We start from the raw sequence: 27,534 nt of genomic DNA on the forward strand, positions 1-27,534 counted from the left end.
TCTTTGAGATGGATATTTGAAGGTGAAACAGGAGTTTTTACTCCTTTTGTAGTTGAAAAAATCACCATCAATTTATGGGGAAGAAATGTCTTACAACAGTTAGGATTACAATTGACTACTTTGGGGTTTAGGCAGGGCTGATGTTGAAGGCCTGCCTGCACCCTCCCCTGTTCCCATTCAATGAGAATGACACATTGATACACCAGTGTGGGTGGAACAGTGGCCCTTAACAAGTGAAAAAATTCAGGCCTTATTAGATATAGTACAGGAGCAACTAGTTCAAGGAACTTCTCTAAATCCTTGGAATTCCCCTGTATTTGCTAAGAAATCTGGAAAATGGAGGATTTGAGAAAAGTAAATGAATAGATGGAAACTATGGGAACTCTTCAGCCTGAACTTCCATCTCAATTCCCTAGAGAATGGCCTCTTGGTGTTATAGACATTAAGGATTGTTTCTATTCTATCCCTCTGGATAAGGAGGATATGAAAATGTTTGCATTTTTAGTGCCCAGCGTTAATTTAGCTAAGTCTTATAAAAGACAGGAATGGACAATTTTACAAAAGGAATGAAAAATAGCCCTACTATATGTCACATGTGTGTTGTTGCTACTGCTCTTACTCCTGTAAAAAAAGCATTTCCAAAACTTATGTTATTGCATTACATGAATATTATAATATCTTGGGGTGTGCACCCTGAGGAGCAAATGTTAGAAGTATGTCTACAAAAGATCATAGAAACACTAAGGAACTACCAATTGTGTACAGCCCCAGAAAAAATTCATAGGCAAACTCCTTTTCCATATTTAGGATATGAGATAAAGCCTAAGGTACTTTAGAGTACAAAAGAACAGAGAAGTTATACACCTTAAATAACTTTCAGAACTACCTATCAATTATAACCATTATATGATATTTTAAGGGGAGACACTGCTTTAAACTCACCACACATGCTTATAAAAGAAGCTTAAGAGGCTCTGAGAGAAGCTGAACTGGCTTTATCCAATGTGGTTGAAAGAGTCACTCAAAAACTCTTGGAAATATTGGGTTTTGCTACCAAAGAGGCACCCACAGCAATCCTTCATCAAGGAGACAGTGTGATTGAGTGGGTGAATCTCTCAGCACAACCAGACCAAAGCCTTACACTCCTTACCAAGTGCTTGTGGCTAGAATTTTATTAAAGGCCATTAAGTGAATAATATAATTATCTGGGATAAGGCCTGACAAGATATATACCAATGCATAAATTAATGTATGCTGTGAAACCACCCCAGAGTGGCAAAATTTATTGACTACAGATCCAAATATCACACACAAGTCTCCATTAAAGATAAGCCATCTATTATATAATTGGCAATGGATTTTTGAAGAAAAGGTTTCTAAGGTTCCAACTATCTTTACAAATGTGTCAAAACATAACATTTATGCTGTATACTCTCATGACTTAAACTATAAAGAGAGTAGTCAGAACTTCCTTTCAGTCCACTCAGCAGAATGAATTGTATGCAATTATGCTAGCTCTAATTTACTATCTAGGAGATGTAAATATAATATCTGATTCGGCTTATTCAGGAGGTGTGATACAAAGAATTGCCACAGCCCAAATAAAATTTGTAACTTCCTATATATAACAGCTCTTTAGGGAACTTCAAGAGCAAGTGAGAAAGCATCAAGGCAAGATTTATATCTTACATGTACATTCTTATAGTGCACTTCCAGGACCTATTTTTTAAAATGGAAATTCAAAGACAGATAGCCTTCTAACCATGTTAGCCAATGTTCCTTTATTTCAAGCAGTCCAAGAATCTCATTTTAAATATTATTAAGCTGCCTGAGCTTTACATTTGCAATTTAGGATAACAAAACAGGAAGGTAGGAGAATAGTAAAAGCCTGTACAGTTTGCCTTCCTTTCCACACTGCTACACTCCCTCCAGGGAAGAGCCCTCATGGTTTAAGACCCAATGAATTTGACAAATGGATATGACCCATTATAATTCTTTTGGTCATCTGTCTTTTATCCTTGTTGTAGTAGACACCTTTTCAGGATTTACTTTTGCAAAACCAGCAGCAAAAGAGATAGCCTGAGTGGTCACCAAATTCTTTATACAAGCTTTTGTAATTATGGGTGTGCCACAAGCAATAAAAACAGATAATGGACCTGCATATGCTTCTAAACATTTTGCACACTTTTGTGCACAGTATCAGATTTTAAACACCACTGGCATACCTTTTAATCTTCAAGGACAAGCAATAGTAGAGAGGAGAAACAGAGACATTAAGACACTCCTCCAAAAACAAAACAAAACAAAAAAAAAGGGTAGCTACAGGTAACCTTAGAGAACTTTTAAATTTAGTTCTTTATACTATTAATTTTTTTTTATTTTTGATGGAGATGCATTGGCTCCGGCAAACAAGTTTCACAACCCGCCTGAAGGGCAGCGTCCAGTGCGAGCAGCACCACTATCTTTAGATTATCGCCAGGTGATGTGGAGAGATCCAGAAAGTGGTGAATGGAAGGGACCAGATAGGTTAACTGCTTGGGGGAGACAGTTTGCTTGTATCTCTACAGATGGAGACCAATGAGCCGTATCTGCCTTGTCCATAGGAGAAAGACAGAAAAAGGAAAGACCCTTGAAATTAGGGAGAAGATCTAGAAAACATCTGGTGATTCCATCTCTTACTATGTGTGCCATTGAAAGAGCATGACAGTTAACTCTATGTATAAGGCAATTGACTAATGAACATCAAAAATTGTTAATGAGACTGTTCCAGACTTCAAAATCTGCAGGAATCATTGGATTCCTGACACATGATGAGACTGATGCAGGATTTCAAAACCTGCAAGTCATTAGATTCCCTGACATATGAAGTGATGGACAATAGATTGGTTTTGGACTACCTCTTGATTGCTGAAGGAGGTGTATGTGTGGATTGTTGTTTATATGCCCTCCTTCTAGGACTCATGAAAATCTTTTATAATACCATGTTGATTCATATTTTTTGTTGTATCACTACTTGCATATATAATTCCTCATGTTGACGATGTCTAGTTTCACTCCCCACCTCTTTTTGGTGTTCTCCCCCTTCCTAAGAAGTCCAAGGGTGTAATCACCTGTGTTCTACTTGAAGTAAGGGATACTTACAGTAAGAGGCATTTACATAACAAGAGTAGGGTGTTTATAGTTAGCACTTGGTCAGTGAGATGTGATGATATAATAATTCTCTAGTTGGCACATGCTTAATGTGCTGTAATAATGTAATTATACTGAGGTATTTAAGGGCTGAGAAGACTGGAAATAAGGACACTCCATCTTTGACCATCCTGGTGGCTCTCCTTTGTACTTCACTCCTCCTCTAAGACCAATGCTGGTCTCAAGATCCTCCAGAGGGCTAGTCTGGTCAGTATATGTTGGCACTCCAATTTGGGGGATCTAGAAAGCACACTACATTTTGGCGTCCAAACAGGGACCTCCAGAAGGACATTACATGTGAAGGTCCTTTAAAAGGATACTACATCTTATCCAAGGTCACCCAGGGAGGTAAATTGGAGAGTTGGGATTTAAACATATGTACTCTGATTCCAATTTCAGTGATCTACTTGTTTTTGTTGTTTGTCCTTTCTGAAAGAGAACTACAATGTCAGGAAGATGATGACAAGACATGCAAGTGAATTGGATTTAAGTGAGGGAGGGCTTTGCAAGGTCAGAGAACGCAACTGCCTCTCAGTCAAGAGGTCAGAGAACCTAACTGCCTCTCAGTCTCACATGAAGACATCCATTTTATAGGTCTGAGTTAGACCTCCAACAGCCACTGGCAGGTGCCTCCTGAATCCCAACAGACTCTGTGCTGAGGTGCTTATGCTTAGCTATCACCCTTCCATTTCCAATTGAAACAGACATTTTCTGGTAATCTTTGAAATTATCTTCTGCTGGTAATTTGTTGCACTCCCAATGTTTGTGGATTCTGCCAATCCAGAGCTAATTCAGAGGCTGGGTATGCTAATCAGTCTGAGGATTGTAGGAGAAGGTCAGAAAGAAACATGTGTCCTCTCTGCCATCTTGGCTCCACACCCAGAAGTCACTTCTTATATTTTCTTCCAAACTCTCTAAGTAAAAATATATTCTTTCCCCCCCAAGATTTTAGCTTTATGAAATCTTTTACAATTGACTTTTAATATTTATCTTCTTATATTTTTCCTGAGTCTAGCAAATCAAATTATCCATTGAGTTCTGTCTTTTCTTTATAAACACCCCAAAGTCCTTTAGGTTTTGTTTTTGTTTTTTTTTTCCATTCCGGATAACACAGCTTTTTTTGAGTAAGTTATTTTTAGTTATAAGCCCAGATTCTTTGTTCTTCAGAATATGTTGTTCTTTGTCCTTTAGTCTTTTAATGCAGAAGATGCTAAATATTGTGCTATCCTGACTGTAACTCCACAGTATTTCAACTGCTTTTTTCTAGTTGCTTGCAGTATTTTCTCCTTGACTTGGGAGCTTTGAAAACCCAGCTATATGAATTTTCATCTTGGGATCTCTTTCAGGTGGTGATCAGTGGGGTTTTTTTTGTTTGTTTGGTTGGTTGGTTTTTTTCTATTTTACCCTCTCATTCTAAAACTTTGGGGGTAATTTTCCTTAACAATCTCCTGAAATATACTAATACCTAGACTCTGTTCAATAATTCTTATATTGCCTCTCTTGATCTTTTCTTCAGGTCAGTTGTTTTTCTATTGAGAAATTTAATATTTTTTTATTCTTTTGATTTTGTTTTATTATTTCTTGATGTCTTATGAAGTCATTAGCATTTTAAGCTGTTTATATTCTTTAATAAGATATTGTATCTCCTTTTCCATTTGGCCAATTCTGCCCAGAACTGTCTTGAAAGTAAAGTATAGAATTTATTCATGCTCTTTTTTAAAGAGTAAGTAACATGAAATGAAGACTCATGGTTTTATAACCTGAGGTCTCAGCAGATAGATTTCAGGGGAGTATACCAATATGGAAGGGAAATAAATATATTTTCATTTCTGTATCACTGATTTCTTTTATAATCTAATTAAAAACATTATTCAAAGAAAAGGTCCAGAGGTTTCAACACATTGCCAATTAATATCCATGACACACACAAAAAGGTTATGAACTCCTGTTATAGGCAGATAATACTGAATAGATGAATGTATACAATTACATTATGAATTTATACAAAATCCAATCCTACCAAGACAACATACAAAAATAACAACATTAAATTAATGCATTATATACAAGACAAAGGCAAAAGTACTTCTGGTGAGAATGTACAAATGGTGAAGAATTAACTGTTGTAACAGGTTTAAAACTGGGTTGAAAATTAAATATTCTTTTGTGGGAGTTTTATAGTTATAATGAATAGGTTTCAAATTTTAAAAAATAAATGCATAAAGTTATTTTGGTAAAATTATAGTCAATTATTGTAGAACAATTAGATTATAGGAAAAAAAACCTAACCCTTGCTAGTCTCTGCACTACAACCAATTAGTGTGAACTTCTGGATTTCTTTATCTGAAAAATGAAAAGGTTACAATGGATGATTTCTTAAAACTTTAAGAGAATTTCCTTATTGGGCTTGGTTTGGAACATAAATGTCAAGAGTATATAACAAGTACATAACTATATTTTAGAGAAAGTTTAGAAGATAGGAAATAGTTAATTTAAAAAAAATTTAATAATGGCTTTTTATTTTCAAAATACGTACAAAGATACTTTTCAACATTCATCTTTGTAAAACCTTGTGTTCCAATTTTTTTCCCCTTTCTTCCCTATCCCTCTCACCTAGATAGCATGTAATCCAATACAGATTAAACATATGCAATTCTTCTCCACCTTCTACACATGTTCTACACATATTTCCACATTCATCATGCTGCAAAGAAAAATCAGATCAAAAAGGAAAAAAAAATAAGAAAAAAAAAGAGGAAACAACAATAACAAAAGTGAAAATTCTATGTTGTGATCCACATTTAGTTTCCACAGTCTTCTCTCTGGATATGGCTGGCTCTCTCTATCACAAGATCATTGGAACTTGTCCCAATCACCTCATTGTTAAAAAGAGCCACATCCATCAGAATTGATCATCACTTAATCTTGTTGTTACTATGTACAAGGATCTCCTAATTCTGCTCACTTCACTTAGCATCAGTTCATGTAAGTCTCTCCAGGCTGCTCTGAAATCATCTTGCTGATTGTTTCTTATAGAACAATAATATTCCATAACATTCACATACCATAACTTATTCAATCATTTCCCAACTGATGGGCATCTACTTAGTTTCCAGTTCCCCATCACTTCAAACCAAGACAAATATTTTTGTACATGTAAGTCCTTTTTCCCTTTTTTATTATCTCTCTGGGATACAGACCCAGCAGATACACTGCTACATCAAAGGTTATACAGTTTTGATAGTTCTTTGGGCATAGTTCCAAATTGCTGTCCAGAATGGTTGGACCAGTTCCCAATTCCACTAACAATGTAACAATGTAGTTTCCCCATATCCTCTCCAACATTTTTCATTATCTTTTTCTGTCATTTTAGCCAATCTCAGAGGTTGGAGTGGCACTTCAACAGTCATTTTCATTTGCATTTTTTCTCATTAAGTGATTTAGATAATTTTTTCATATGACTAGAAATGGCTTTAATTTCTTTGAAAACTGTTTATTTCCTTTGTCAATCTATTCATTAGAAAATGGCTGGTATTCTCATAAATGCGTTAATTTTTTATACAGAAAATGATCAATTTTGAAAAGTCCTTAAGATATGGAAATGATAATTTAAAGTAAATAAGATAAATAATAATTGCAAAATACCATGTTATGAACTGAATCTTTAAAATAGATGATACTAATTATTACAATAGGAAAACTATTCTTCTTCTTCTTTTTTTTTTTCCTGAGGCTGGGGTTAAGTGACTTGCCCAGGGTCACACAGCTAGGAAGTGTTAAGTGTCTAAGACCAAATTTGAACTCGGGTCCTCCTGAATTCAAGGTTGGTGCTCTATCCACTGCGCCACCTAGCTGCCCCCAACTATTATTATTCAATAGTTTCCATCTTACAGATTTTGATACTAATAATTATATAATTAAATTTGATACTGAAATGTTTCCTATTGAAATAACAGTTAGTGACACATATGTTTTTCTCAGATGAGTTGACTTTTAGTCAATCCAGGAAATGTCTAATTAAGATTTTTCCAAAATCAGAAAAATAAGCTGCACAGAATTATTTCTATGCATTTACTATAAAGAATAGTACTAGATTAGCTTACATAAATTCGATAGCAGAAAAGTAGCTCTTTTTAGGGAATTAAATTTAGTTCCAGGAAAGATTTTCAAGATAGTAAGCAGCATGAAATTTGCTACAGGAGGGCTCCCTTTGGAATAGAGGCCTTGTCAAGGGTACATAGGCTTTTATCCCTAGCTAATTATGACAAAGGATTTGTAATAACTAGGAATTCAGTTGTAGAATATTATTGTTCCATAAAAAATTATTAGCAGGATAATTTCAAGAGGCCTGAAGAGACTTACATGAATTGATGCTAAGAGAAATGAGTAGAATGAAGAGAACATTTTATACAGCAACAAGATTATACAATGATCAATTCTGGTGGACATGGCTCTTTTTACAGCAGCAATTGGGGCTAATGACTTGCCCAAGGTCACACATCTAGGAAGTGTTAAGTGTCTAAGATCACATTTGAACTCAGGTCCTCCTGAGTCAGAGCTGGTGATCTATCTATTGCATCACCTAGCTGCCCTAGAAATAGCTCTTTTCAACAGTTCCAATGGTCTTGTGATGAAGAGTCATATGCATCTATAGAGAGCACAGTGGGGACTGAATGTGGATCACAGCATAGTATTTATTTTCATTTATTTTTTTGTTATTTGCTTTCATTTTATATTCTTTCAATTTTTTCCTTTTTGATCTGATTTTTTCTTGTGCAGCATGATAATTGTGGAAATATGTATAGAAGAATTGTACATGTTTAACATATGCTAGATTACTTGCCAACTTGGGAAGGAGTGAAGCGAAGAAAGGGAGAAAAAAATTTGGAAAACAAGGTTTTACAAGGATGCATACTTTAAATTATCTATGCATATGTTTTGAAAATAAAAAGCTTTTTAAAAAATAACTAAAAATTCCCTCCATTACTATGAGAATCACCAAAGTTCTAACATAATATCTTATAAATAGTAACTCAATAAACATTTGCATATTGATTCTATATTAGAAAGAATAAAGGAGGTCAAACACCATAAGATTTAAAGTACATGTGTGTTAAATTAAATGTTTATTAAAGGGATTCTTTTCCCAAAGAATCTTTAGTCATATTTATAAATGTAACTAACAATCATGAGAGTTCCTAACAAATCTGAAAATTGGCAAGTCTGAATTTTAATGATAATTTCTGTTTCATTTGCAGGTTATGATCCAAGAGGTAAGATGACACTAATTTAGCTAAAGGTCTGCGACTGACTATTGGTAGAGCAATGATGAGATAGAGAAAGATGAAGGAGTAAAGGAAATAACTGGTAGGAAATGAAGAGCATGCTACTTGAAACCATTGGGAGGACAAAGAATTATAATTATTTTATATGTAAAATAAGTAGTATTTATGAATTAAAGACATATAGCTAAAGTTTATTAAAGAACTAAAAAAAATTTTGGCAACATATATTGTATCTCTGTAAACTACGGGTTCAATACTATTTTCCACCAAGGGAAAAAAAAATTTCACTTACAAAGGAATTGTACTTTGAAAGACAGTAACAATTCACCAGTCTGATGGTGACAGCTAACAAAAAACCAATTTTTTTCTTATGTAGCAAACAACTTGGTTTCAAATCTCCAGAAAGAGATTTTTTTAAGTTTTCACTGAGAATCTCTAAATTCCCCAGAAAAGATTAATTAAAAAAAAATATATATATATATCACACACACAGTAGAAGGAATTTTGTTCTAATCCTGATCATTAAGAATGTGTGATAACTGAAATTTCTACTATGAAAATAAATTTATCTTACAGCATATTACTGTGTAAGTTGGACTACAAAGTTAAATATTTTTTAAACTATTCCCAAACATTTAGCACAACTGATGTGCTAAAACTACAGAAGATTATCTGTTCAGTAGGAAGCAGCATGCTACAGTGGAAAAAAAGCATTCAACTTGAAGTGAAAAGACCTGGGTTTTATAAGACTTGATTAATTCCTCACTATATAATCATAGGCAACTACAATTTTCTCAAGACAAGCACTCAACTTCTTCTATCAATGAAGAGATGAGAAAAGAAAAGAAGAGGTTCCAGATGAGGTCAAATACTATTGAGCTATCAATTAGTATTAAGAAATAACCGTTGGATTAAAAAGAAAAAGAACAAGGTATGAAGGGTGGGAAACCAAATATATAAACATTTAAGACATTAAGTGGGAAGTGAAAAAGTAGAGAAAGTAGCCAAATTTTCTTAAGAATATGACACAAAAGGGGAAAGATAATAGGATCAAATAAAACCATCCCAACCCCACAACAAAAGAGCTACGGGCGTACTTGATGAAAGGAAAGGAGCAAGTAGACTAAAAATTACAGAAAAAGGAGATGTTTGGAGAGGGGGGAGAAAGAAAAGAAGTTAGAACACAGAAGGTGAGACTAAAGGAACTGGCAGTAGCAACTGATTTTTTGAGGCTTCAGAAGCAGAAGATTTTTTTATAAAGTTGAGAGAACTGATGGATAGAATTGGAGGAAAAAAAAAAAGTGCTCAGATCATCTGACCTCAGGTTTGTTTTGGGTTTTTTTTGGATAAATTATAGTAAATCCCTGCTTCTAGCAAAGAGGAAAGTGTGACATATGACTTGAGAGAAAAGAAAGAAGGTTTGGTTGGAACTGTCTCTAAATCAAGCTATTTAGAAAAAAAATTTTTAATCATTTTTCAAGCTTTTGGTTTTTAATACATATTTAATAAGTTCATTAAAAATTAAAATTAGTTGCCGGTGGACTGAAAAATTCAAACAAGAGAAATGAGGGCTTTTTGCATTTTTAAAATTTGTATTTTTTTCTTTAACTTTTAACTGCAAATAATTTATTATATGTAGATAGCTTTTTTCCATTTCTATGTGGTTTTTAGCATTTATGCCACAGTTGTTTAATAAAACTGAATTAGATTTTGCTTTTTATTTTGGAACAAAATTCAGGGACTATTTTATTTTTTAATATATATCATGACAATATGTTAATCAATTTTCAAGTATTTAGATAAGACACATCAAATAATTCTAGAACAACCTCCACTTCAGACATAAGCTTTTTTTATTATTAAACCTTTTTATTTTCAAAACATATGCATAAATAATTTTCACCATTCTCCCTTGCAAAACCTTTGGCTTCAAATTTTTTCCCTCCCTTACCTCCACCTCCTCTTCTAGATGACAAGTAATCCAATATATATTAAATAGGTACAATTCTTCTATACATATTTTTACAATTATCATGCTGCACAAGAGAAAACAGATAAAAAAGAAAAAAAATTGAGAAAGAAAACAAAATGCAAGCAAATAATAAAAAGAGTAAAAATACTATGCTGTGATTCACACTCGGTCTCCACAAACCTTGAAAAATCCTTACAAAAGTAAGGGGCATTGGAAATCACTGGGAGTGGCAGCAAACAGTAAAATGAATTAGGATATTTCTGGCCAAAGGACTCTAAAGTCTCTAGCATTCTGTCCTGACACATCACAGAAGTTAAGATCCAGTTTCAAAAATCCAGGGGAACTTAACAACCTGAGGAATCAGACAAGGTTAATTAACCTACATGATCCACGAAAAGCAAATAACTCTGCCCAAAAGCACTGCCAGGGATGGAGCCTAGCTTTGGTACAAAAGTCACAATTAATGAACTAATGAGAAAGATTCAATAATCAATAAACACCCTGTTAAACACTAAGTATATAAAAAAGAAAAAGACACTCCTTATATTCAGGAAGTTAATCCAATGAAGGAAAATAATATACAAAATAAAACTGAAAATTCAACTTTACCCTCCATAAAATGTTTGTGGCAATCCTTTTTGTAGTGGCAAGAAACTGGAAACTGAGTGGATGCCCGGTTAAATAAGTTATAATATATGAATGTTATGGAATATGAATGTTATGGAATATTACTGTTCTATAAGAAAAAATCAGCAGGATGATTTCAGAGAAGCCTGGAGAGACTTACCTGAACTTACCTAAGTGAAATGAGCAAAACGAGGAAATCATTGTACACAATGCAAGATCATACGATGATCAATTCTGATGTACGTGACCCTTTCTAACAATGAGATGGTTGAGCCCCATTTCTAATGATCTTGTGATGAAGAGAGCCATCCACACCCATACAGAGGACTATGGAAACTGAGTGTGGATCACAGCATAGGATTTTCACTCTTTTTGTTGTTTGCTTGCATTTTGTTTTCTTACTCATTTTCTTTCCTTTTTGATCTGATTTTTCTGGTGCAGCAAGATAATTGTATAAATCTGTTTACATATATTGGATTTAACATATACTTTGACATGTATAACATATATTTGCCATCTAGGAGAGGGAGTGGGGGGAAGAAGGGGAAAATTTGGAACATAAGGTTTTGCAAGGTCTATGTTGAAAAATCATCCATCCATATGTTTTGAAAATAAAAGCTTTAATTAAAAAAACAAAACAAAACAAAACAAAACTTCACCTTGCATCCATTTGCCCATACAATCAGAGGGTGCTGAGGAAGTGTTCAGTATCAAAGTAGAATCGTTCTATATGACTAGCTTATCCTGAGGAAAGTATGGTATTTGTTCATGGAATTGAAACCAAGTAGAACAGTTATTGGGAAAAGATGAGCTGATGGGAGAGATGAATAAACACAAGGTACTGACAAGTTATACAGAATTCTAACAGATCCAAATATACTCAAATATCTAACCAAGAAGAAGGGAATAGTTTTGTTAACAACTGCAAACAGAGACTCTAGGGGAAAAAAGAACTTTTTATGAAAATTACCTAACTATCTAGAAGTAATAAAGTGATTTTTTTTAATGAAATAAAATCTCTAAAGGAAAGAACTGAAAGGAGAATAAATTTAATCCATAAAATGGTAAAAAAAATTAAGAAGGGAAGAAGATTATACTAAGGGCTAACTATAGCTACCAGAATACAGACTGAATAAGAAGTTTGAATTGAATAAACCTCAAAAGAGACAAGTTTCTGAGTGATAGCAGGAGAAGCTGTTAGTGGCAAGAGAGAGAAAGTAGTATTCAATAAGTCAGGGAATATGAATAAAAGTATAGTCAATATTGGAAAGGCCAGCCAAGAATATATCATCATCATATGAGGTAAATTTTTCTTTGTATGTTAAAACATTTTTTAAAGGGCCATGATATAATAAAAGTTTATTTTGAAATGTAATTAAACATTAAACATTCATGTTACCTCTCTGGAATACCTATTGCTATTTCAATATTTTAAACTCTATCAGTAAGAAGTTTTAATTCAAGAATATTTTCAAACAGATGCAATTAATTTATAATGTACCTTATACTACACTTAAAAGTACTAAGCTAGACAGGCTTTCTCACTCAATCCAAATAAAAATTGAACAGTACAGGCAATGATATTACAACATGTAATATGAAGCAATGCAAAGGCAGAGAATGAATCACATTTCTACGATTCAATGAATTCAATGACAATCAAGGGGGCAATTTAGGAGTCGAGGAACTAAGTTCTTGAAGAGATATTAAAAATATTAAAATAACTTATATCTCCCTGGAAATAAAAGATATTATTTGTGATTCCAGAATATATTCCGCGGACTCCACCATTTGCTATTTCAATCATATGCCTTATATAAATAATGTTCTAATAATGTTTGAAAACCAAAATGTTTTTAATGCTCCAAAAATAGAATAAGGGATAAATTTTATATCTAGATGTTTTGTTAAAATTCATAAGTCTACAAAAAGTCAAATGTTATTATTTGTTTTTCAAGTTTTTCAACATAATTGAATTATGTTGGTATTTATTTTTAACCTAAGATTAATCAAGTGTAAAATTTTTGTTGGATGATATATCTCTCCCTTTTGCACAAAAAGATAACAAAATGATATAAATAAACCATTTAGTTGAAAATGCAATTTTCAGTTGCATTGTGTAATCTATCAATTTTGAAACTCAAATCAATATTTATTTTTATTTACAAACCCTCAGCATGAAGCAAATTTTGAATACTACATATATTTTTTTATTTATGATTAAAGCTCATAATCATATACAAACCATATTTACCATAAACCAAGTAGTGCAAGGAATTTCACTCAATCTTTTTGACAAATGATGCATAAATATTCTAGTGACACATCTAAACATACATTGACTTGATTTGGGAAGGAAAAAAACATACAAGAAGATATAATAAATGCTTTTTATTAAAAATTATAACATTTGTTCATTTACTCCAGTAGAAAAATATAAATGAACAATTTTAAAGGACAGGAAACTTACCAGGTTCCAATTTGATGATTTTTACTGCAGCCAACTCTCCTGTATGTAAATTTCTGGCCTAAAATGAAAAAAATACATATTTTTGATATTACAAAAACAATCTTGCTCTTTTTATAAGAAGACTAGATAACAAAAGTCAATTGAATATTTCATTGTTTTTTGTTTAAGAATATTAAGAATTGATTGCTATAAAAAGATAAAGGTACTAACTATAGTATAAAACAATACAAAGCACTTCAGTTCCTAAAATTGAGGCAGAGCGAAGATGGCAGAGATAACACACATTTCTCTGACCTTCTTTACAACCCTCACAATAATTACGAAATCCAGCCTCTGAAATACCTCTAGATGGGCAGAACCCACAAATATTGGGAGTGCAACAAATTATCAGCAGAAGATCATTTCAAAAATTGCCCAAAAAAAGGTCTGTTTCAATTGGAAACAAGAGGAAAATAGCCAGGACAACCAGTACAAACACCAGCACTGACAGCTCAGAGTCCTGGGGAAGAGAATGTACTGGAGGAAAGAAACCAGAAAAGATCTGTTTCAATCAGAAATGGGAGAGAGGCAGCAAAACACAAAAAGCTGACCACAAATGCCAGTGCAGAAAGAGCAGAGCCCTGGGGTAGTCTCAGTGTGGCAGTGCGACTTCCAAGAGTCTGCATGAGGAAGTGGACCAGAGAAGGTCTGTTTCAATAGTAAGCGAGAGAGACAGTGAGGCTCAAGCAATAACCACAAATGCCAGCACAGACAGCTCAGAGTTCAAGAGCAGTGCTATCTAAGGGTGACTGAGGAGACGCCAACCATAAAAACCAGGGCAGACAACACAGAGCTCCGGGGCATTGCTGACAACTTCACATGGCAGAGCTGGCACTAGTAGTGAATCAGCATTGGTTGCTTGGAAAACCTCTCGCACCCTAAAGGCAAACCTTAAGTTAACTTAAAAGAAAATGAGTAAAAAAGTAAAGAGGACTGTAACAATTGACAGCTGTTATGGTGAAAGAGAAGAACAGATTTGAAACCCAGAGGAGACTAAAAGCAGATTATCTTCAGATAAAACTCTATAAAGTAAAATAATCTGGTCCTCATCACATAAGGCTCTCCCAAAAGAATTTAAAAAGGATCTTAAAAGAGACCTTTTAAGATCCTTTTTAAATTCTTTTGGGGAAAGGAAACAAAAGCCTTGCAAAAGAAGTTGGAAAAGACAACACAAAATAGACGTAGTGAAATGGAAAAAGCATCTAACTCATTAAAAGATTTGATAAACTGGAAAAAGAAAGAAACTCCCAGAAAAACAGAATTTGTAAAAAGAAAAAGAAAATAACATCTTAAAAAACAAAATTTGTGAAATGGAAAAAGAAAATAACTCCTTAGAAAGCAGAATTTGTCACTACTGATCAGAGAAATGCAAATTAAGACAACTCTGAGATACCACTACATACCTGTCAGACTGGCTAAAATGACAGGAACAAATAATGACGAATGTTGGAGGGGATGTGGGAAGACTGGGACACTGATACATTGTTGGTAGAGTTGTGAAAGAATCCAGCCATTCTGGAGAGCAATTTGGAGCTATGCCCAAAAAATTATCGGGCTGTGCATACCCTTTGACCCAGCATTGATGCTATTGGGATTATATCCCAAGGAAATACTAAAGAGCGGAAAGGGACCTGTATGTGCCAGAATGTTTGTGGCAGCTCTTTTTGTTGTAGCTAGAAAATGGAAGATGAATGGATGTCCATCAATTGGAAAATGGTTGGGTAAATTATGGTATATGAAGGTTATGGAATATTATTGCTCTGTAAGAAATGACCAGCAGGAGGAATACAGAGAGGCTTGGAGAGACTTGCATCAACTGATGCTGAGTGAAATGAGCAGAACCAGAAGATCGCTGTACACTTCAATGCTGTATGAAGATGTATTCTGATGGAAGTGGGTATCTTCAACATAAAGAAGATCCAACTCACTTCCAGTTGATCAATGATGGACAGAAATAACTACACCCAGAGAAGGAACACTGGGAAGTGAATGTAAATTGTTTGCACTACTGTTTATCTACCAGGTTACTTATACCTTCGGAATCTAATACTTAATGTGCAACAAGAAAATGGTATTTACACACATATATTGTATCTAGGTTATATTGTAACACATGTAAAATGTATGGGATTACCTATCATCGGGGGGAGGGAGTAGAGGGAGGAGGGGGATAATTTGGAAAAATGAATACAAGGGATAATATTATAAATAAATTTTTTAAAAATGCCAGGAAAAAAAAAAAGAAAGCAGAATTTGTGAAATGGAAAAAATTCCATAGAACAAAAGAAGTCGTTCAAAATTTTAATCAGACAAATACAAAAAGAAGTAAAAAAAGTAAATGAAGAAAAAAACACACAAAAATTTAGAACTGGACAAACGGAAATGAATGACTCAATAAGGCAACAAGAATCAGTCCAGCAAAACCAAAAAAGAAAAAATGTAAATTACCTAATGGGGAAAACAAACAACCTGGAAAAGAGATCTAGGAGAGACAATCTAAGGATTATTTGACTCCCTAAAAATTATGATGAAAAAAAGAGCCTAGACACTATTTTCCAGAAAATCATCAAAGAGAACTGCCCAGATGTCATAGCATCAGAACGTAAAATAGATATTGAAAGAATTCATTGATCACCAACAGAAAGAGATCCCAAAATTAAAACTCCAAGAAATATTGTGGCTAAATTTCAAAACTATCAGACCAAGGAAAAAATAGTACAAGAAGCCAGAAAAAAAAAAAAAAAACAATTCAAATATGGAGGAGCCACAATAAGTATTACTCAGGATCTAGCAGCTTCCACATTAAAGGACTGAAGAGCCTGGAATCTGATATTCCAAAAGGCAAAGGAAATTGGTATGCAGTCAAGAATAACTTATCTGACCAAACTGAGCATTTTCTTCCAGGGAAGAAGATGGACATTCAATGAAACGGGTGAATTCCATTTATTTCTGATGAAAAAAATCAGAACTAAACAAAAACTTTGACCTCCAAAAATAGGGCTCAAGAGAAGCATAGAAAAGGTAAAAATAACTCTTGAGAACTGTATTTCTATTATGAGTATACATAAAGAGTACATGCATAATTTGCTTTACTGTTATAACATAAAAAAGGATCTAGAGGTGGAAAGTGAATTGTACCAGAAAAAGGGAAAAGTGGAGGTACTACATCTCATGAAGAAGCAAAGGAAACCTATTATATCTGAGAGAAAGAAGGGAGGGGGATGATCAGTGTGAATCTTACTCTTATCAGAATTGGCTCAAAGAGAAAATATTAGACATATTCAGTTTATATAGAAACTTCTCCTGCCTCATTGAAAAGTGGGAGGGGAAAAATGAAAAGGGAAGGAATTAATAAATAAATAGAAGGGAATGCAGAAATTGAACAGGAAAGGTTTAAGAAAAGGGGAGAGATTCCAAGAGGGAGGGAGGGATTGTAAAGAGGGAGGGCTGAGTGAGGCAAGTGGTACTCATAAGTTTAATACTGGGGAAAGGGGTGAGAGGAAAAGGAAAGAGAAAAACATAATCTGGGGTTAACAAGATGGCAGAAAATACAGAATTAACCATAAATGTGAATGAGGTAAATTCCCCAATAAAGCAGAGGCGGATTGCAAACTGGATTAAAAGCCAGAATCCTACAATATGTTGTATACAGGAAACACACTTGAAGCAGGGTGATACATACAGAGTAAAGGTAAAAGGTTGGAGCAGAATCTACTATGCTTCAGGTGAAGTCAAAGAAGCAGGGGTAGCCATTCTGATCTCAGATCAAGCAAAAGCAAAAATCGATCTAATTAAAAGAGATAAGGAAGGGCACTATATCTTGCTACTAAAGGGCAGCAAAGATAATGAAACAATATCAATACTAAACATATATGCACCAAGTGCTACAACATCTAAATTCCTAAAGGAAAAGTTAAGAGAGCTGCAAGAAGAAAGAAACAGCAAAACTATAACAGTGGGAGATCTCAACCTTGCAGTCTCAGAACTAGATAAATCAAACCACAAAATAAATAAGAAAAGTTAAAGAGGTAAATAGAACACTAGAAACTAAGTTAAGAGACAGAAATGAGTACACTTTCTTCTCAGCAGTTCCTGGAACCTATAAAAAATTGACCATATATTAGGCTCAAATACAAATGCAGAAAGTTAAAAAATAGTAAATGCATCCTTTTCAGATCACGATGTAATAAAAATTACATTCAATAAAAGGCCTGGGGAAAATAGACCAAAAAGTAATTAGAAACTAAATAATCTCATCCTAAAGAATGATTGGGTGAAACAGCCAATCATAGACACAATAATTTCACCCAAGAGAATGACAATAATGAGACATCATACCAAAATGTGTGGGATGCAGCCAAAGCAGTAATAAGGGGAAATTTTATATCTTAGAGACTACTTGCATAAAATAGAGAAAGAGAAAATCAATGAATTAGGCTTGCAACTAAAAAAGCTAGAAAAAGAGCAAATTTAAAACTGCCAATCAACATTAAACTTCTAAAGTCTAAAATTCTAAAAATAAAAGGAGAGATTAATAAAATTGAAAGTTAAAAAAAATTTGAATAAATAAATAAATAAATAAAGCTAAGATTTGATTCTATGAAAAAACCCAACAAAATAGATAAACCTTTGGTAAATTTGATTAGAAAAAGAAATGAGGAAAATCTAATGAAGAAGAAATTACAGCAATAATTAGGAGTTACTTTATCCAACTTGTAGAGGAGGAAGGAATTTGTGACCAAAGAAGAACTAGAGATCATTATTGATCACAAAATAGATAATTCTGATCATATTAATTTAAAAAGTTTTTGTATAAACAAACAAAAAAAAATCACCCAAGATTAGAAGGGAAGCAGTAAACTGGTAAACATTTTTACATTCAAAAGTTCTAATAAAGGCTTCATTTCTAAAATACATAGGAAATCGACTCAAATTTATAATAGTTCATGCCATTCTCCAATTGATAAACGGTCAAAGGATATGAATAGACAATTTTCAGATGATGAAATTGAAACTATTTCTACTCATATGAAAGGGTGTTCCAAATCACTACTGATCAGAGAAATGCAAATTAAGACAACTATGAGATACCACTACACACCTGTCAGATTGACTAAAATGATAGGAAAAGATAATGACAAATGTTGGAGAGGAGGCATTTGTGTTCTTTCCAGATTTTAGGGGAGTCCTTGTGGCGGGAAAGGTAAGAATCACCTAGCCAGACTGATTTTCAAAGGAAAGGGCTTCATTACCATAAAAGCAGAATGGGATCTGATGATGGTTGGTATATCATCAGGTGACTGGTTGGTTGGAGTGGGTAATATGGAATGGATACTAATAGGAAAAGGCAAGGGCTATCTCCTCCAAGAGCGGGGAGGCTTGTTTACTCTTTAGCCATTGGTTAAACCCTCAAGGGGGATGTTTTCTCCCTAACTATTGGCCAAATCTTGTCAAAAACAAGAAATGGAAACATGTAGAAGGAACCAATGGTTTTGGGGGTTTAGAAAGGAGGAAGGGAAAAAAGTTGGAATTCAAAGTTTTAAAAATGAATGTTAAAAATTACTTTGACATGTAACTGGGGGGAAAAATAATGATTTTTTTTTAATAAAAGGGATAAATTCACCATCAATAAAGAGGAAATTAAGACAATTGTTAAGAGCCAACATACAATAATTATATACCAATAAATTTGATAATTTAAATTAAACTGATGAAAATCTACAAAAATATAAATTATCCAGAAGAAATTAAACTAGTCATCAATAAATTTAAGAAAATATTCTGGGGGCAGCTAGGTGACACAGTGGATAGAGGACCAGCCCTGAAGTCAGGAGGATCAGAGTTCAAATCTAGCCTCAGACAGTTAACACTTTCTAGCTGTGTGACCCTGGGCAAGTCACTTAACCCCAATTGCCTCAGAAAAAAAAATTTAAAAAAGAAAATATCCCCAGGACCAGATGGATTCACAAGTGAAGTTAACCAAACATTTAAGGAACAAATAATCCCAATATTACATAACTATTTGGAAAAACAGGTGAAGAAGGAATCCTATCATATTGTTTAAAGACCCATTTCTCTAATAAATTATTGATGTAAAAATTCTAAATGAAAAATCAGCAGAGAGATTACAGAAATTTATCACCAGGATCATACGCTATGACCAAGTGGGATTTATATCAGGAATGCAAGGTTGGTTTAATATTAGGAAAACTAGCAGCATAATGGACCATATAGCAGTATATGGTATAACTATATTATCATCTCAATAGATGCAGAAAATATCTTTGACAAAATATAATACCTATTTCTATTTAAAACATGAGAGAACATAGGAATAGATGGAGCTTACTTTAAAAATAAGTAATATTTATCTAAAATGATCAGCACGCATTATCTGTAATGGGTACAAGCTAAAAATCTTCCCAATACAATAGGTATAAAGCAAGGATGCCCATTATATCATCTCTATTATTTAACATTGTGCTAGAAATGTTACTATAGCAATAAGAGAAGAGAAAGAGATTAAAGGTATTAGAATAGACAATAGGGAAAACAAAACTATCACTCTTTGCAACCAATATGATTGTTTTACTTAGAAAGTCCTAGGGAATCAACTAAAAGCTATTTGAAGTTATTAATTTAGCCAAGTTGCAGGATACAAAATAAATCATTCATTTTTATATATTGCCAACAAAGCCCAGCAGCAAGAGATAGAAAGAAACATTTCACTCAAAGTAACAGTAGACAATAGAATATATTTAGGAGTCAGTCTATCTGCCAAGACAAACTTGGAACTATAGGAACACAATTATAAAACCCTTTTCATACAAATAAAGTAAGATCTAAACAATTATAAAAGTATTAATTGGTCATGGGTAGGCTGAACCAATATAATAAAACTGACAATTCCAACTAAATTAATTTATTTAGTCAGTGCCATAGCAAACAATCAAAAATTTTATTATAGATCTAGAAAAAGATACTAACAAAATTCACAGGTATGAACAAAAACTCACGGATAACAAGGGAATCAACGAAAAATAAAAAATATGAAAAATGGTCTAGGCATACCAAAATTCAAGCCGTATTACATAAACTGGTAATTATCAAAACAACCTACTAGTGGTTAACAGAATAGTGAATCAGTGGAATGTGTTAGGTATAAATTGCATTGGAGTAAATAACCATAATAATCTACTATATGATTAAACCCAAAAATGCAAACTTTTAAGGGAAAACTTATAAGAAGGAAAGAAAAGATGGACACTCCTGAATATAATTTCTTCTACTATTATATATCCTTTCTTGAACTGGAAATTTATTGTTACATATTTTGAATCCTCCTTGATCTTCTGCCGGCCACATGACAATATTCTGTTCTGTTTTGGTTTTTCCCCCTATTTTTAAAAAAGAAACTAGGTACAGACCATCTTCCATTATTTACCAAAATAATTTACACATAAGGGTGATGTCATAAGCAAATTAAGAGATTAAGAAATCTGTCAAATTTATGGATAAGGGAAGATTTTTAAATCAAAGAAGACAGAGAGTGCATTACAAAATGTAAAACAGATAATTTTTTATTTTATAAAATTAAAGTTTTTATGCAAGCAAAACCAATACAAACAAAATTATAAGGAAAGCAGAAAACAAGAAGGGCCAGGTTATGACAGAGGGAAGGATTCGCAATAAGAATCTCAAAGTTCTTATTTCTCAATTTCTCAACTGAGTCAAATTTATAAAAATGCAAGTCATTCCCCAAAGGACATGAACAGGCAATTTTCAGATAGAGAAATCAATGTTATCTATAGCCATATGAAAAAAATACTCTAAATCACTACTAATGAGAGAAATGTGAATTAAAACAATGCTGAGATACTATCTCACACCTATTAAAGTGATTAATATGACAACAAAAGGAAAATGTTGGATGTTAGGAGGGAGAATATGTGGGAAATAGAGACACTAATACACTGTTGGTGGAGTTGTAGATTGATTTAACCAAATTTTTGTTCTGAATTGTTTTGTTTTAATTTTCTGTTTATTTTTATATAATAGGGGAAAAAAACAAAACAGAACAAAATATTATCATGTGCCCAGCAGAAGATCAAGGAGGATTCAAAATATGTAACAATAAATTTCCAGTTCAAGAAAGGATATATAATAGTAGAAGAAATCATGTTCAGGAGTGTCCATCTTTTCTTTCCTTCTTGTAGACTGCTCTTTCATTCTCTGCTGCATACTTTTTTTTTTTTAACACTTTATTCTTTTTTCCCCACAAAGGATCACTTTGAGGTGGTGATCCGTGGATTTTTTCCTATTTCTACTTTCCCCTCATATTCTATAACTCCAGGACAATTTTCTTGGATTATTTCTTGTATTATTGTATCAAGGTGTTTATGTTTTTGGTTTTGTTTTGGTTTTTTTTTGTTTGTTTGTTTGCTTTTTTTTTTTGGTTACAGCTTTCAGATATTCCAATTATTCTTATATTTTTTCTCTTCTTAATCTTTTCTCCAGATCTCTCTTATATATCACATTTTGTTCTATTTTTTTTCATTCTTTATATTCTGTTTTGTCTTATTTCTTTGTCTCTTATAGTTTCACTGGTTTCCCCTTGGGCTTTGCCCAATTCTAATTTTTAAAGAATTCTTTTCTTCTTTAAGACACTGTATATATCCTTTTCCAGTTGGATAACTTTTTATTCCCATAATTCTGTTTCTCTTGGATGTTTGAGTTTTTAGTTTTTGCTCAATTTCTCTCATTTGATTTTTAAATTCTTTTTTGAGTTCTTTTATAAATTTTCTCTGTGAATTTTCTCTCACCTCATTAAAAGGGGGGAGAGGAAAAGGGAAAAGGAAAAGGAGAATAAGTGAAGGGACTTGGAGGGAGGGGGGAGGGATCCTAAAAAAAAAAAAAGAGGGAGGGTTGCGCGTCACAAGGGGGGTCTGTAAATTAAATATCGGGGAGGGGGATCAGGGGGTCAAGGGAAAAAAGCATAATCTGGGGATAATACGATGGCAGGAAATACAGAATTAGTAATTTTAACTGTAAATGTAAATGGGATGAACGATCCCATCAAACGGAGACGGATAGCAGATTGGATCAAAAAGCAGAACCCTACGATATGTTGCCTACAGGAAACACACTTAAAGCAGGGAGATACATACAGAATAAAGGTAAAAGGTTGGAACAGAGCCTATTATGCTTCAGGTAAAGCCAAAAAAGCAGGGGTAGCTATCCTTATCTCAGATCAAGCAAAAGCAGAAGTAGATCTCCTTAAAAAAGATAAGGAAGGAAACTATATCCTGCTGAAAGGTAGCATAAATAATGAAGCCATATCAATACTAAACATATATGCACCAAGTGGTATAGCATCTAACTTTCTAAAGGAAAAGTTAAGAGAACTGCAAGAAGAAATAGACAGTAAAACTATAATAGTGGGAGATCTCAACCTTGCACTCTCAGATTTAGACAAATCAAACCACAAAACAAACAAGAAAGAAATTAAAAAAGTAAATAGAACATTAGAAAAACTAGGTATGATAGACCTTTGGAGAAAACTGAATGGCAATAGAAAGGAATATACTTTCTTCTCAGCAGTTCATGGATCCTATACAAAAATAGACCATATACTAGGACACAAAGATCTCAAAATTAAATGTAGGAAGGCAGAAATAATAAATGCCTTCTTCTCAGATCACAATGCAATAAAAGCTGCATTCAGTAAAAAGTTAGGGGTAAATAGAACAAAAAGTAATTGGAAACTGAATAATCTCATCTTAAAGAATGACTGGGTGAAAGAGCAAATTAAAGAAACAATTAACAATTTCACCCAAGATAATGATAATGATGAGACATCATATCAAAATCTTTGGGATGCAGCTAAAGCAGTAATAAGGGGAAATTTTATATCTTTAGAGGCTTATTTGAAGAAAATTGAGAAAGAGAAGATTAACGAATTGGGCTTACAACTTAAAAGGCTAGAAAAAGACCAAATTATAAACCCCCAACCAAAAATTAAACTTGAAATACAAAAATTAAAAGGAGAAATCAATAAAATTGAAAGTAAAAAAACTATTGAATTAATAAATAAAACCAAGAGTTGGTTTTATGAAAAAGCCAATAAAATAGATAAACCTTTGGTAAATTTGATCAAAAAAAAGAAAGAGGAAAATCAAATTGATAGTCTTACAAATGAAAAGGGGGATCTTTCCACCAATGAAGAGGAAATTAGAGAAATAATAAGGAGTTACTTTGCCCAACTTTATGCCAATAAATTTGATAACTTAAGTGAAATGGATGACTTCCTCCAAAAATATAGGCTCCCTAGATTAACAGAGGAGGAGATAAATTGCTTAAATAGTCCCATTTCAGAAAAAGAAATAGAACAAGCTATTAATCAACTCCCCAGGAAAAAATCCCCAGGGCCAGATGGATTCACATGTGAATTCTACCAAACATTTAAAGAACAATTAACCCCAATGTTATATAAATTATTTGAAAAAATAGGGGATGAAGGAGTCCTACCAAACTCCTTTTATGACACAGACATGGTACTGATACCTAAACCAGGTAGATCGAAAACTGAGAAAGAAAATTATAGACCAATCTCCTTAATGAATATTGATGCTAAAATCTTAAATAAGATATTAGCAAAAAGACTTCAGAAAATCATCTCCAAGATAATACACTATGATCAAGTAGGATTTATACCAGGAATGCAGGGCTGGTTTAATATTAGGAAAACTATTAATATAATTGACCATATTAATAATCAAATTAATAAGAACCATATGATCATCTCAATAGATGCAGAAAAAGCATTTGACAAAATCCAACATCCATTCCTACTAAAAACTCTTGAGAGTATAGGAATAAATGGATTATTCCTTAGAATAATCAGGAGCATATATTTAAGACCTTCAGTAAGCATAATATGCAATAGAAATAAACTGCAACCTTTCCCAGTAAGATCAGGAGTGAAACAAGGTTGCCCACTATCACCATTACTATTCAATATAGTACTAGAAACGCTAGCCTCGGCAATAAGAGCCGAGAAAGAGATTCAAGGAATTAGAGTAGGAAATGAGGAAATTAAACTATCACTTTTTGCAGATGACATGATGGTATACTTAGAGAACCCCAAAGACTCTGCTAAAAAGCTACTAGAAATAATTCAAAATTTCAGCAAAGTGGCAGGATACAAAATAAATCCACATAAATCCTCGGCATTTTTATATATCACTAACAAAATGCAACAGCAAGAGATACAAAGAGAAATTCCATTCCAAACAAATGTTGAGAGTATAAAATATTTGGGAATCCATCTACCAAAGAAAAGTCAGGAATTATATGAGAAAAATTACAAAACACTTGCCACAAAAATAAAATCAGATTTAAATAATTGGAAAGACATTCAATGCTCTTGGATAGGCCGAGCGAATATAATAAAGATGACAATACTCCCCAAACTAATCTATTTATTTAGTGCTATACCAATCAGACTCCCAAGAAACTATTTCAATGACCTAGAAAAAATAACAACAAAATTCATATGGAAGAATAAAAGGTCAAGAATTGCAAGGGAACTAATGAAAAAAAACTCAGAGGAAGGTGGTCTAAGTGTACCTGATCTAAAGCTATATTATATAGCAGCAGTCACCAAAACCATTTGGAATTGGCTAAGAAATAGACCGGTAGATCAGTGGAACAGATTAGATACAAAGGACAAAAAAGGGTACATCTATAGCAATCTAATCTTTGACAAACCCAAAGATTCCAACATTAGGGATAAAAATTCATTATTCGGAAAAAACTGTTGGGAAAACTGGAAATTAGTATGGCAGAAATTAGATATGGATCCACACTTAACACCATATACCAAGATAAGATCAAAATGGGTCTATAATTTAGGCATAAAGAGGGAGATAATAAATAGATTAGAGGAACAGAGGATAATCTACCTCTCAGACTTGTGGAGGAGGAAGGAATTTATGACCAGAGGAGAACTAGAGATCATTATTGATCACAAAATAGAAGATTTTGATTACATCAAACTAAAAAGTTTCTGTACAAATAATACTAATGCAAACAAGATTAGAAGGGAAGTAACAAATTGGAAAAATATTTTTAAAACAAAGGTTCTGACAAAGGTCTCATTTCCAAAATATATAGAGAACTGACCCTAATTTATAAGAAACCGAACCATTCTCCAATTGATAAATGATCAAAGGATATGAACAGACAATTCTCAGATGAAGAAATTGAAACTATATCCACTCACATGAAAGAGTGTTCCAAATCACTACTGATCAGAGAAATGCAAATTAAGACCACTCTGAGATACCACTACACACCTGTCAGATTGGCTAAGATGACAGGAACAAATAATGATAAATGTTGGAGGGGATGTGGGGAAACTGGGACACTAATACATTGCTGGTGGAGTTGCGAAAGAATCCAGCCATTCTGGAGAGCAATCTGGAATTATGCCCAAAAAGTTATCAAACTGTGCATACCCTTTGACCCAGCAGCGCTACTACTGGGATTATATCCCAAAGAAATACTAAAGAGCGGAAAGAGACATATATGTGCCAAAATGTTTGTGGCAGCTCTTTTTGTTGTAGCTAGAAACTGGAAGATGAATGGATGTCCATCAGTTGGAGAATGGTTGGGTAAATTGTGGTATATGAAGGTTATGGATTATTATTGCTCTGTAAGAAATGACCAGCAGGAGGAATACAGAGAGGCCTGGAGAGACTTAAATCAACTGATGCTGAGTGAAATGAGCAGAACCAGAAGATCACTGTACACTTCAACAACAATACTGTATGAGGATGTATTCTGATGCAAGTGGAAATCTTCAACATAAAGAAGATCCAACTCACTTCCAGTTGATCAATGATGGACAGAGGTAGCTACACCCAGAGAAGAAACACTGGGAAGTGAATGTAAATTGTTAGCACTAATATCTGTCTGCCCAGGTTGCATGTACCTTCGGATTCTAATGTTTATTGTGCAACAAGAAAATGATATTCACACACATGTATTGTACCTAGACTATACTGTAACACATGTAAAATGTATGGGATTGCCTGTCATCGGGGGGAGGGAATACAGGGAGGGGGGGATAATTTGGAAAAATGAATACAAGGGATAATATTATAAAAAAATATATATATAATAAAATAATTTAAAAAATAAAATAAAATAAATAAATTTTCTCTGTGCAAGGAGCCATTTAACATTACTTTTTGGAGTAGAAGAAGCTTTCTTTAATTTTAGTATCATCCTCAATCTTCCCTATTCTCAAATTAAATTTCTATGATTGAGTTTTTTTTGTTTGTTTGTTTTTTTCCAATTCATTTTTTAAAAATGAGAAGTATTAGTGTAAGTACCTTTAATCTTGGGGGTGAGGGGATAGTGCCTCTAGCTTCACTTCAGCTCTCCCCTGACCTGGAACCACAAACCAAAAGTTCCACCTTCCTGTAAGTGCAGACAGCCAGTAGTGTCTTTGCCCCACTGCCTCATTATTCACACAGTTATATGCTAGTTCCTTCTTTTCCAGATCTGCATCTCTATAGCACAGCTGGACCTGGAGTTCCTAATCAGCTTAGGTTCTCTTAACTTTCTTCAGACCCCAACTCCAAATGCAATCCTGGTGAAAGTTTCTGTGATTCCTGCCTGAAGAGGCTCCAGCCAAATCAAGTTAGCCCCAGAGTTCCCCACATCATATATGTCTCTGTGGACTTAACCTAGAGATATTTACATTTCACACTGGTTAATCCGCAGTCTGGGATCTTTCTTCAGATCTTGGGATTATGCCAGGAAGACCCTATTCAGCCACAAATCTTACTGATTTTTCACCAGTCTATGTTTGCTCTGAGACACAAATCTGTTCTGTTTGTGTGAGAAATCTGGAGAGCTTAAAATTTATTGATCTATTTCATCTT

General features: G+C 33.5%; 1 protein-coding gene across 8 annotated transcripts in view; it reads right to left on the reverse strand.

Annotated features, from left to right (window-relative positions):
* MAP4K5 (mitogen-activated protein kinase kinase kinase kinase 5) overlaps positions 1 to 27,534 on the reverse strand; it is a 222,681-nt gene that overhangs the window by 149,428 nt on the left and 45,719 nt on the right. For all 8 annotated transcript variants that reach the window (XM_074290745.1, XM_074290746.1, XM_074290744.1 and 5 more), the window contains exon 3: positions 13,544 to 13,601. In XM_074290745.1, the coding sequence (XP_074146846.1) occupies positions 13,544 to 13,601 (58 nt within the window). The remainder of the gene's footprint in view (positions 1 to 13,543; positions 13,602 to 27,534) is intronic.

This window comes from Sminthopsis crassicaudata, chromosome 2 (assembly GCF_048593235.1).
Source record: "Sminthopsis crassicaudata isolate SCR6 chromosome 2, ASM4859323v1, whole genome shotgun sequence".
NCBI classification, from domain to species: Eukaryota; Metazoa; Chordata; class Mammalia; order Dasyuromorphia; family Dasyuridae; genus Sminthopsis; species Sminthopsis crassicaudata.